Consider the following 12,953-nt stretch of genomic DNA (forward strand, 5'->3'; position numbering starts at 1 on the left):
CACTTAAAATGTGGTTACAAAGCATGGATCCTCAGGATCTTTGCATTGGGTCACCCCAAATTCACCATCAGATCACATAGCATGTCCATGGCTACAGCCTGCACCAAAAAAATCACGCACCCACTGTTGCCTGGGGCTGCAATGGTGCAAAAATGTGGTTACAAAGCATGGATCCACAGGGATTCTCAGGATCTTTGCATTGGGTCACCCCAAATTCACCATCAGATCGCATAGCATGTCCATGGCTACAGCCTGCCCCCCCAAACTCACGCACCCATTGTTGCCTGGGGCTGCAATGGTGCAAAAATGTGGTTAAAAAGCATGGATCCACAGGAATTCTCGGGATTTTGGCATTGGGTCACCCCAAATTCACCATCAGATCACATAGCATGTCCATGGCTACAGCCTGCCCCCCCAAAATCACACACCCACTGTTGCCTGGGGCTGCAATGGTGCAAAAATGTGGTTAAAAAGCATGGATCCACAGGAATTCTCAGGATTTTGGCATTGGGTCACCCCAAATTCACCATCAGATCACATAGCATGTCCATGGCTACAGCCTGCCCCCCAAAAATCACGCACCAACTGTTGCCTGGGGCTGCAATGGTGCAAAAATGTGGTTAAAAAGCATGGATCCACAGGAATTCTCAGGATTTTGGCATTGGGTCACCCCAAATTCACCATCAGATCACATAGCATGTCCATGGCTACAGCCTGCCCCCCCCCCCAAATCACATACCCACTGTTGCCTGGGGCTGCAATGGTGCAAAAACATGGTTACAAACCATGGATCCACATGGATCTTCAGGATCTTTGCATTGGGTCAGCCCAAATTCACCATCAGAGCACATAGCATGTCCATGGCTACAGCCTGCCCCCCCAAAATCACGCACCCACTGTTGCCTGGGGCTGCAATGGTGCAAAAACGTGGTTACAAACCATGGATGCACAGGGATTCTCAGGATTTTTGCATTGGGTCAGCCCAAATTCACCATCAGATCACATGTCTGTGGCCACAGCATGAAGCACAAAAATGATACATCCACTGTTTCATTCAGAATGTTTTTTCCCTTGTTTTCCTCCTCTAAAAACGATGTGCGTGTTATGGTCAGGTGCGTGTTATAGAGCAAAAAATACGGTAGTACCCATGTAGAGAACAAAATAGAAAAAAGATATTGTGTATATTACAAAAAAGAGGGGGGAAATTGTTATTGTAGTTAACCAGAATGAAATCTAATATGTTATTTATAAGAATGAATTCCAAATATTGTTAAATTTGCCCATGGCAGGTCTACGTTTGTATACAACTTGTTCACATGTAGTGAGTTTGTACATATATTCAATTCTTGCATTCTTATATTCTGGTTCCTAGATCTTGTGGTTGCCAAAACGTAAGGCCTTAAAAGCAATCCTGTGTCAAGTTTCTAGACCTCATGGTTCCAAAAAGAAGCCAGCCTAGTTGCAGGAGGCCCCAGCATCTCCCAGTAGGCCTTGGAGTGGCCTGCCTGAAATTGTGGAAAGCTGCCCATGAGTTTAAGGTTAGGTGGACTCAATGATCTGATTCCGGCATTCCTATATCAAGTTTCTAAACTGCACAGGAAAAGGGGGGGGGAGAGATACTTGAAAAGTATTCATATATCAGAATTCCTGTAAATCTCCTTGCCCCATCCCCCAATACTGGCAAAATTGGGGTTGGGGGCAGAGGCTGGGGGGGGGGGGTGTCCTGCAGAACAAATGATGCAAAACTAAGAGGGGTCTTATGACCACTTTGCATATGACGGCAAAGGTTGTCGTTTGCATCTAGGCTGCAGGATTTCCAGTTTCCAATGCAAATCTGGCCGCAAAAAAAGAGTGTACGTTTTTCTACAAGGCAGAATTTGGGTGTGGGCTCGTTGAGGAAGAGCTGTAGATAATTCCATTCCCTAGAGGGATTGGGGTGTTTTGCCTCTCTTTTTGCAAGATTAAAAAAAACACCTTAAGTCGTGGCTTACCTTCCCTCCTTCCTCTTCCACCCAACTTCAAAGCATTTTGCCTGTCTCTTTTGCGAGAGAGATAAAATGTGTCCTGTTCATTGCAGTGGGCTGGGCAGGATGACCCTTGGGGGTCCCTTTCAACCCTGTTGTTGTTGTCGTTTAGTCGTGTCCGCCTCTTCGTGACCCCCTGGACCAGAGCATACTTCTGTCTTCCACTGCCGGTTCTATTATTCTCCTTGCTCCTACAGGGTGCCGATGAGTCAGGCCAGAGACCTCACTCTGGGAGCAGCTTTGTAGCCGCTTCAGACATGTCCTCTCTGGGGAACTGCCTATCTTGTGATATATTCATGGAGCAGCCGGTGTTGTCTCGGATGAGGCCAATTAGGAGGGGAGAGAGCCACTCTTTTAAAAATGTATCTGAGCACACAAGCCAGACCTGCGCCACCCCACCCCTCTCCAGGCCCCAAATTAAAGGCACCATGTGCCCCGTCTCTCCCCTAAGAAGGGACCTTGTGGGTTTTGAGCAGGAGGCCGGTGCCTCGAATGCAAACACAAGCAGCTTCACTTCACCCTCTATGCTTGTTTTGGGGCAAAGAGGCGGTGGGGGGGTGAAGACTGGCACTGCTCCCCTTAACCTCCCCACCAGCATTTAGCTATGCAGTGTTTGTATCCCCAAACTCTAGCCAAAAAGGGGCTGGCAAAAATCAGTCCTAAACGCTCGTGCTCTTAAAAAAAACATGGCAGCGGAGGAAAGAGCAGGGAGGAGGGAAGAGGAAAAAACGCCGGTCCACAGGACAGCTCGTACAAGTTTCAGATGATGCGAGTGGCATTTCAGGCCTTCTTTACCTCAAGGTGTGAAATCTCTCGCCTGAAGGACGCTGCTCCCCCTAAGCTTCCCACCAGCATTTATTGACGGTATTTATAACCCCACCCCAGCCGCCCTCTCAGAGCGACTTGCAGAAAGCCAGTACTGATACTTGCGCTCTGAAAATATGAGAGTGGAGGAAAGAGGGGGGAAGGAAGCTCAAATTCTTGAAAGTACAGCTCTTGAAAATGACAGCTCTGGCCGCCTTCTCCCTCGCCCGAAGCCCCTCAGTTACATCCAGGAGCAAGACTGGTGGAAAGTTCGGCTTCTGCCCCATAGTTGTTGTTTCAGACAGCTGTAATACTTTGGCCACCTCATGAGAAGAGAAGACTCCCTGGAAAAGACCCTGATGTTGGGAAAGATGGAGGGGACGACAGAGGACAAGATGGTGGGACAGTGTTCTCGAAGCTACCAGCATGAGTTTGACCAGACTGCGGGAGGCAGTGGAAGACAGGAGCGCCTGGCGTGCTCTGGTCCAGGGGGTCACAAAGAGTCCGACACGACTAAACAACAACAACAAATACTTACATTGGGTATACGTTTAGCCTAGCTAAGAGGAGACTGAGACAGGCTGAGCGACAGATTGATATATCGTCCAAAACCGGTTCAAAATCCATATCATTATATTGGTTTCGTAGTTTTTGATCCAGCAATATATCGTGCATCATGTTAGGTATGTGCATGTGTGCTGTGCAAAAATCACCATGCAGGAAAAACCGTGAAGCCAGCCAATGGCTCTCGAAAGCTCCATAGCTTATTTCAGACATTGTGATGTTTTGGTATATCACAATGTTGAGCTGGTGTTGAAAACCAGATATTGCCCGGCCCTAGAGACTAATATCTGAAGGAAGGGGTGTCCCATGGAAGATGGAGCAAGCTTGTTTTCTCTGGGGTTTTTTTGGGGGGGGGGCTAGGACCTGAACAAATGAGGTCAAATGACGAGAAAAGAGATTATGACTAAACATCAGGAAGAACTTTCTGACAGGAAGACGAGTTTGACAGTGGGAAGGAAATCCCCTGGAAGGTGGTGGGCACTCCTTCATTGCAGGATTGCCCCCTGCCTGGGATTATTTAGCTGCAATTCCTGCACTGCAGCGGGCTGGACTAGATGACCCTCAGAGGTCCCTTCCAACCCTGCAGCTCTACAAAAACAGTACCGCCCCAGCACCTACAACAAGAACTAAGAAGCAAGGGTAGTTGTTCAAGATACAGTGCATCCACACACAAGCCTCAATAAATCATCTCTTTATTATTAAATATACATCATTTCTTGGCACAGATCTTTGTACAAGTAATGTCACTATAGACACACATTTGTATTTGTGTGTGTGTGTGTGTGTGTGTGTGTGTATATATATATATAAAACAAAAGGATCAAAAATCCACACACGCACAGGACCCTCCGGAGGCGTCAGACGCACTCGCTTTGAGAGACACAAAGGCAGCATTTGACAACGGACCGCACAAACACTCCTGCATAGAGTTACCCACCTTCCCTGCTAAAAGCCATCCTGGTTAATACATTGTCATGGCAAGAGGGAAGAGGAGAGGGGGCTGGCCAGGGCATTGGGGGGGGGGGGGCGACACAACACTGTTTACAGACTGGCTATTCTGGGGACCTCCCTGGGAAAAGTACTCACCAGGGATCACCAGTGGCAGACAATGGCCCCCAGATAACTCTTTGACCCTCGCTATCAATTTGCACCCCTCCCGTATCAAGAATGATGAGTTGGGGGGTGCTGGCCCCTGTCCCCTTGTGAACCGAGCAACAGATTCTTGGAACCATTCCCTGCAATGGGGAATGAGTCCCCCTCATGGCAGGAGGTCTCGGTTCTTAAGGAAGGGTGGTGTTTAAAGCAGGGGTGTCCCCCCCAAGCGTCTCCAGCGGCCAGGAACAACAGGCAACTGCAGCACTGCTGGAAAAGGCTCCCTTGGATCCCAGCTCCGTTGTGCATTGATTCAACCGCTGCAATTACGACTTCTCCTACCTGCTGTAGAAACGCCACCCCACCACCACCCTTGGGTGCTGGGGAGAGAGGGACAGCAGGGAGCATCTGTGTCCCTCTAGGCGCCCGACTGATGGGGGCTAGAGAGGTGCAGATACCCCCCACCCATGTCACCGTAGTGCCATCTTGAGGCCGGAGGGCAGCCAACATACAGGGACCCCCCGGAAATGACCTCTGCCCCCTCCACGTTATGAGGAACGCTAGTAGGAAGGGGGCTAGGTCAGTGTTTCCCCAACCTGGGTCTCTCTGGCTGTTTTTGGACTGCAATTCCCATCATCCCTGACCACTGGTCCTGCTAGCTCAGGATGATGGGAGTTGTAGTCCAAAAACAGCTGGAGGCCCAAGTTGGGGAAACCCTGGGCTAGATTCTAGGGAAGGGAAAGCATCTCTCTGGGATTGCTGCTTTGGAAAATCTGGTTCTCTGCAAGGGGTTGGCGGGGGGGGGGTGACCCACAGCCCAGAGCATCCCAGGAAAGATTCTCTAGCCGCCTGAAGTCCATCTTGGGGTAGGGAGACCTCACGCCAAGGCCGGCAGGATGGCTTTCACCGATTAACTGCTCCTTGCCAACTTTGTAAGATTTGCAAAAATAAACCCAGCTCCACAGCGGAAAGGTATCAGGAAGGGGGGGGTCTACAGCTGACTGGGAAGGGCATGGTGCAGTTGTGGGTCAGGAAGGGAGCTGGAATGGGAAATGCTCAGGTCTTCACTTCTGGAGTCTGGTTAGTGGTGCAAACTCAAAAGGAAGAGGGAAGAAAAGGTCATCCCAAATACTCAAAACCTTGCAGGAAGATATGTCACTAGACTACCAATCCCATCAGCCCTGATTGTCGCCCTGATTGTCGGTCCAAGCTGGCAGAGGATTATGGGAGTTGTAGTCAGGCCATCAAAAGACACTAGCTTGCAGCCTCTTAAACCCAAAAAGGGAAAGTCATCTTCCCCAGGAACGCTGTTCTATTTTACCTCAAGGTTTTAGGACATGCAGGCAGAGGTTTAAAAGGAAACACCCCAGAGTCCAAAGGAAGGAGCAGATTGAGACTCAGCAATCAGCAAGACACCTTCGTTGAGCTGGCAATCTCTCTCCTAGAATATATACACATACCTCTATATATGCTCCCAAGATCTGGGTTTGACACAGTGAGATGAGCATTATTTCGTTGGCGAGGTGGCACCTGCCGTCCCTCCGAAATTCTCTCCCCGACAAAAACAAAACCCGCTGAGCCACAATTGCGATCCATCACAACTGCTGATGGCACAGAGAATTAGAAAAATGAGAATTGGGGAAACGGGGTGTGTGGGTGTGGGTGTGTAGACCAGGGTTTCCAAAACCTGGGTCTCCAGCTGTTTTGGGACTACAACTGCCATTATCCCCATCTAGCAGGACCAGTGGTTAGGGATTATGGGAGCTGTAGTCCGCAAACAGCTGGAGACCCAAGTTTGGAAACCAAGTTAGGTTCTGCTCTCCCAGTGGCAGTGCATCTTTTTCAGAATGTGCAAAACACTCCAACCTGCATAAGCAGTGTCTTGGGGGGGGGGGGGGGCTACATAAACTGGGCTTCCTGTTTAGGACATGCATCACCCCGTTCAATCTATTTTCATACCGGGGAGGTAAAAGCTCTTGAGGTTCGGATCTGGTGGTGGTGGGTGAATCCCTGGTGCGCTTTTGTTGAAGGCAGGCATTGTGCTTGCTAAGTGATAGGAAGCAGTGCAATGCAGTGGAGAGCAGATGAGAGAGAGAGGAATTAGCAGGGTTAATTTAGCATGATTTCCAGGAAAGGGCTAGTGGGAGTCAGTCAACATCTGGAAGGACACAGGATTGCTGCCCTGTTCTAGGAGATTTTCGAAGGTGGGGAGTGCCTGAGCTCATACATGGCAAGAGACCCAGGACTGTCTGGCAAAACACCCACTCCTCTTCCCAGGAGGAGACCTGCAAAATGCCTTCTCCGATCCAATTCCTCTCTAGGTGTTCAAGGCACCTGACTCTCATCCTCACCTGGCTGCTGGAAGGTCAGCAACATATGGAAGTCCATTTTTCGTTATCATCCTTGACCGTCGGGATAAAAGTTTCCCCATCGCCAATCTGAGATGAGGCTTCTATGATTCTATGATCTCCTGCTCTAGGCTAGGAATGCCTCTTCAAGAGTCCTTATTCCTTCCACCTTTTGACACTTAATACTGGAGGGGAAAGCCCTGCTAAAAAGCAGAGACAATTCGGAGGAGCAAAGGTTAGCTCGACCGCATGCCATCTTCCGAAGCATATCTAAATACAGATCATTAAAATAGTCTCTGAAAAGCAAGGAAAGAAGCCTGCGACATCCCAAAATTCTGATCCCATCTCGGAACCAGGAGCTGCGTGGATTGCGGCAGCAAGAGAATTCAGGATTGCACCGTGGCCTCTCTGCCTTGGACAAACCCAAGGAAAGGAAAGAATCCCGTCTTTGGTTTTTTCTCCCCTGGGGCCGGCTGGCCCTCTTCCAGGAGGTTTTGGGGCAGAATTTTAAAAGCATTTGAAGTAGGGGGGGAGGGAGAAGATGAAGGGCGCCATTCTCCAGGGCTTGGAAAACAAACCATTTGCTGGAGGGAGGGCGGAGACCGCAGGGAGCGGAAACCCCAAGACAGACACACCCCACGTCTCAAACATACAGGTAAGTTCGTCTCCCTACGGAATAAAGGGTGCAGGAGAGTGAGAGGCAGGAGATGTAACAGGACTGGGTCGCCACGGTTTAGAACAACGAGGCAAAATCGAGTAAATAGCATGGCTGCAGCCTCCTAGGAAGACCCCTTGCCAGTTCCCCACAAATCCAAGCAGAATTCAGAGGAATTTCAACCACTTCGGTGGGGAAAGGAGAGGGAAAGCAAGAAAACACCACCAGCAAAGGACTCGGCGGCTTCTCTTTTGCAAACGCAAGCTCGGGGAAGCAGGGGGCAGGATGCTACGGTTGTGGGGACCCAACAGAGATTGCCCTGGGTCACTCAGCTCTGGCGCGAGAACCCTCTGGCTCGGGGAGGGAGGGAGGGAGGGGAGGAGGGAGGAGGAAGAGGATGGCTGCCCACCTTCCCACCAACATGTGTACCAACCGCCAGCCGCCCGCCGGCAGGCCACTACCTCTCCACGTTCACCCCTTGCTCCCACTTCCGGAGGAGGATCTGCGTGAGGTCGAAGGTCGTGAAGCTGATCCCCACGGCGATGGGGCCCTTGACCCAGTTCATGCTGAGTCCCTTGTAGAGGCCGCGGACGAGTCCTTCCTCCCGGATGATGTCCCGCATAGTGCGTAGAATGGTGCTGTAGGTGTGGCCCATCACCCCGGCCGTCTGCATCCGCCGCCGCACAACGTCCAGCGGGTAGGAGGCAGACTGCCCAATCAGGCCGGCGCAGGCCCCGAAGACGAGCCGCTCCACGGGGTAGGGCTGCGTCCTACCACTGCGCTCTGAAGGAAAAGGAAACAGTGGTGGGCAACTGTGGAGACGCAGAAGGAGAGTGCAAACAGATCTCCCTCTCTCCCTTCTGCCATGGGGCCCTAGGACCCCCAGAAATTGCAAGAGTGCAAGGACCTCAGTGCAACAGCAACCCTCCCCAATTGCAATGGCCAGGAGCCAGGAGGTATGGTGCCTCCAAACTGGAGGGAGTGCACAGCCATCCTGGTGGCATGGATTTGTTATGAGGCAGAGGAATGGCGGGAGGAACCAGCTGGGGACATTCAAGGAAAGAAGGCTCAGAGCCCGGGGAATGGCGGTGGGGTGATGATGAGAGGCCAGGGGGAGAAGACTGGAGGAGGAGGTGTCAGAAGCGGAAGAGGCAACAAGGCTTGGTGAGAGGGGAGAGTCGGTGGCAGAGAGAAGTCCAGAATGGGAGGCAGAAGCTGAAGCAGGAGAGGAAGGTCTCCCCCCTCCTGCTGCATCAAGCTGCCCTCCCTTCTGGTCTCCCAGAACCAGGAGAGGCATGAAGAGGGTGGAGGAGAGGTTGGCTGCATGCAGGGGCATTCTTCGATGGCTTGGGGAAAATCCTGGAGGGACTTGGATGGCGGTGGGAAGGGAGGGACCTTCAGTTTCAGCGGCTGCTTCATGGGGAGCTGCTGTGCTCCTTAGGCCTGACACTCGTGTTCAGATCATGTCCTTGCTAATAAAGAGTTAACTCCCAGTTGCATGGTGTGATTTACTGCCGGCTCCCCTCTGAGACATGGCTAGTAGCCACTGCTCTTCCGTGGATTTGCCTAATCTTATAAGCCATTCATAAGAGCCCATCTTCTGGATGATGCCCAACGGAGCCCGTCAAGGCTGGCATCCTGGCCCCACTGCTTTTACCTGCGTGAAACTTCTTCAGGGTCTCGTAGGTGAAGAAGCTCAGCCCAGCATATGGAATCACCCCCAGGATGGTGGGGGCAAAGCCCCGGTAGAGGGTCTTCATCCCTTCCTCCTGGGATATCCGAATGAAGACGTGGACAATGTTGCTGTACCTGCGGGGAGAGCGGAGCAAGATAAATCATGTCTTGTTATCATGCCTCTCGAAAAACAAGCCTTGTTGGCTATCAAAGGGTCTGGCTTGCCACACCGGTGGGGCAGGAGAGGGCAGCAGGAGTGGCCAGAAGATTCAAGGACAATCAAAGGAAGCTTAGAACATTTCAGTGTAGTATAGCCTAACATCCTATCAAGATTTTTAAAAATCTGAATACACAGCCAGAAACATGATCCATGCCTTTCCTCAAGAGCATTGGCTATTCAAGATGTTCAAGCGCCTGGAAACCAAGCCTGATGAGGAACGGTTGAAGGAGCTGGGGATGTTTAGCCTGGGAAAGAGGAGACTGAGAGGAGATAGGAGAGCCATCTTCCAATATCTCAAGGGCTGTCAGATGGAAGAGGGAGCAAGCTTGTTTTCTCCTGCTCTGGAGGGGAGGACTCGAACCCAGGGCTTCAAGTTACAGTGGTACCTCGGGTTACAGACGCTTTAGGTTACATATGCTTCAGGTTACAGACTCTGCTAACCCAGAAATAGTACCTCGGGTTAAGAACTTTGCTTCAGGATGAGAACAGAAATCATGCTTCGGTGGTGCGGTGGCAGCGGGAGGCCCCATTAGCTAAAGTGGTGCTTCAGGATAAGAACAGTTTCAGGTTAAGAACGGACCTCCAGAACGAATTAAGTACTTAACCCGAGGTACCACTGTACAAGAAAGGAGATTCCAACTCAACATCAGGAAGAATTTTCTGACAGTAAGAGCGGTTTGACAGTGGAACGGTCTCCCTCGGGAGGTTGTGGCCTCTCCTTCCTTGGAGGTTTTAAAGCAGAGGTTGGGTGTCCATCTGCCATGGATGCTTTAGCTGAGATTCCTGCATTCCAGGGGGTTGGACTGGATGACCCTTGGGGGTCCCTTCCAACTCTACTATTCTATTATTCCTCTACAGTTCTCCTTGAGAAATTGTTGGGAAGAGGGATTTCCAGCTCTGACAAAGGTGAAAGATCAGAAGACAGAAAGGCTTCTTAGTGTTGCTGAGAAGATAAGTTTGTCTCAAATTAGACCACATATGAGATTACCCGGCAAAAACAAGCTCATAACTCTCAGTGCGTTTGTGTAGGTACTTAAGATACATACATAAGAGGCTCATTTCAAATAATATTTTTTGAACCAGAGAATCATAGAATTATAGAACTGGTCTGATATATGACCGTGGCAGCTCAGAGAGTAATTGCAACTCAGTGGAAAACTGCCCCAAACTGGAACCAGACTGGATAACCAAATAAAGCTAATATTCTTCACTTGGACTTTGTGACCTTAGCCCCTGCGCAACTGGATTCCTTCATTTCCATTTGATTTTTATATTTTGTGAAAGCGTGGCAGCAGAAGTGAAATGCTTCAGTAATCAGAGTCTGAAATCCATGAATTACAGCGCATTCTTGTTCCTATTTACTCAGAAGTAAGTTCAGCTGTTTTCGGTGTGGTTTATTTCTCAGTAAGTACATTTAGAAGTGCACACGGAAGTAGTCATGCTCAAAGTAGACCCATTGAAATAAATGGACTTAGTTGATTTAGGGAAGTTTTAAAGGTTTGATGTTTCCATTGGATGGTAGCTGCCCAGAGTGGCTGGGACATATATATCTGGCTGAGCCACATATGAATATTATTATTAGTAGTAGCAGTAGTAGTAGCTTTCACCTTTTTTACCTTTAGTAGTACTCATTCTGCCTGCCTGGTTTACAGGTTTGTTTTCCATCTTATAAGTTTCTCTGTTATACTTGTTTTCCCTCTTTTATTTCCGACACAAAATGAAATTAAAAATATTTGCCAGGAAAAAGAAGAACAGGGTTGGCTCCCTTGTCAACATTCTCCTTTTCCCCCCTGAGCCATAAGAGAGACAACCAACACACACAAACACACCAAGGCCCCATATCGCAATTTAACTATTTTGGGCACCCGATGACACCTGGTGTGCTGCTGAGAAGGACCCAGGCTATTTTAGACGCTGGACGCCAGCCATGCGTTGGAGGAGGGGAAGAGGAACATTGAACAAGACACTGAAGGGAAAAGCCAGCGGTTGTGGGCAAAAGGCCCCTTCGTTACAGGGGGTTGGACTAGATGGCCCTTGTGGATCCCTCCCAACACCACCGTTCTAGGATTCTACTTCTCAAGCCAGGGCTGGTCAGTTCCATGCCCTGAAGGGTGGGCTGACTGGTACTTTTAAAGCAGGGAAGAGATCAGGAGTGTGTGTTTCCTTTCGGGTAGGACATATGCCAATTCGTGGGGGGCGACCACAGATAGTCCTTCACTTTGGTACCAAAGACTATGTTCCAGCCTGAGAGAGCCCCTTCTCTGCACAGAACCGCTCATTTATTAAGATCTGCAGGTCAAATCCTCCCTGATTGTGCTGCAGGCACATTAATACGTCTTGCAACAATCCCACGAGGGGAGAATTTTATTTGCTGAGACCCCCCAAAAGAAGACTTATGAACCCACGTCAAACTTATCAGCCTCTGTAAAAGACCTGCCTTTTTAATCCAGCCTTTCATCCCCTAGAGATTTAGCCTTTTGCTACAGTTGGGGCTGATGGAGAAAATAATAATTTCATAAAACTGCGTTGTTTTGGTATTCCATTTTCGTCCGAGCCTCTATCCCAGCTAAACCCAAAAGGCCTCTGCCCACCTACCTTTTTACAGCGCAAATCTGGTTGCTTTGAGGTACTCCCATCCCACCCAAAATTTCCACAGGAGCATCCGCAGCGCCAACTCACATTTCCTTTGGCGTGACGGCCATCCGGGCGCGGACCAGGTCCAGGGGGTACGTCAACATGGCGGCCGTCGTGCCCGCCAGGGAGCCAGCGATGAACCTGGGCAATGGGGTAAGTGCCCTGGAAGCAGGAAGGAGAAAGAGAGGCTTTTGAAAGGTGGAATTCCCCACAGTTCTTTTCTCCAGCAGCTGGTTGTGGGCAGGGAAGGATCAGTTTTTTAGGGAAAGTTTCCTGATGGATCATAGAATTGAAGCATTGGATGAGACCCTAAGAGGTATCTAGCCCAGCCCCTGCAATGCAGCTGTCCCACAGGGGGACTGAACCTGCAACCTTGGCGTTATGCTCTCACCAACCAGTCTATCATGAATGCTGAAACTAATCAAACTAAGTGTTAGGCTGAATGAGCACAGCAACTCATTCCCAGTGGTCTTACTCCATGAAAATCTGTTGCTGAAACTGAAAATCTCTGTTTCCCCACAGCCTTCTAAGTCCCCTCCTATCCAGGGCTTTCCCCAAGCAATCGGAGACTGTGCCAGTGTGAAGGAGCTTGTCGCAGCAGGAGGAAGAGACCCCCGTGACTCTTCACCAGCTGGACTGACCAAGGCCTGAGGTTCCCCAACCCTGTTGCAGAAGACCCCAACCCCAGCAGCCTCTTACTTCCCCTGGAAGCCGTAGTAACTGCCCAGGATCTGCTTGTATTCCTCGTGGGCGCAAAACTGGATGGCGGCGTAAGGGATCACGCGGACCATGGTGGCAGAGTTCCCCCGCCAGAGGCTGAAGAAGCCCTCGTGGAGGTAGGTGCGGTAGATCAGGCGGTAAGCCTCCTAAAGAGAGCAGAAACAGAGTTATTGGAAAAGAGAGACCGAGAGAGGCTGAGCGCATCATCTGAACCAGGG

At 50.2% G+C, this 12,953-nt stretch overlaps 1 protein-coding gene and 1 long non-coding RNA gene across 5 annotated transcripts in view; one reads left to right on the top strand and one right to left on the bottom strand.

Moving 5' to 3' along the window:
• LOC310835903 overlaps positions 1–12,051 on the top strand; it is a 41,264-nt gene extending 29,213 nt beyond the window's left edge. The window contains exon 3 of the long non-coding RNA XR_014559781.1: positions 10,111–12,051. This is a non-coding gene — a long non-coding RNA (uncharacterized lncRNA). The remainder of the gene's footprint in view (positions 1–10,110) is intronic.
• SLC25A42 (solute carrier family 25 member 42) overlaps positions 4,068–12,953 on the bottom strand; it is a 28,763-nt gene continuing 19,877 nt past the window's right edge. For all 4 annotated transcript variants that reach the window (XM_083720674.1, XM_083720673.1, XM_083720675.1 and 1 more), the window contains 4 exons: positions 12,715–12,881; positions 12,061–12,177; positions 9,145–9,296; positions 4,068–8,270 (listed from right to left, as the gene is read on the bottom strand). In XM_083720674.1, the coding sequence (XP_083576800.1) occupies positions 7,945–8,270; positions 9,145–9,296; positions 12,061–12,177; positions 12,715–12,881 (762 nt within the window). In that variant the 3' untranslated portion in view covers positions 4,068–7,944. The remainder of the gene's footprint in view (positions 8,271–9,144; positions 9,297–12,060; positions 12,178–12,714; positions 12,882–12,953) is intronic.

This window comes from Podarcis gaigeae (genome assembly GCF_964106915.1).
Source record: "Podarcis gaigeae genome assembly, chromosome: 18".
NCBI classification, from domain to species: Eukaryota; Metazoa; Chordata; class Lepidosauria; order Squamata; family Lacertidae; genus Podarcis; species Podarcis gaigeae.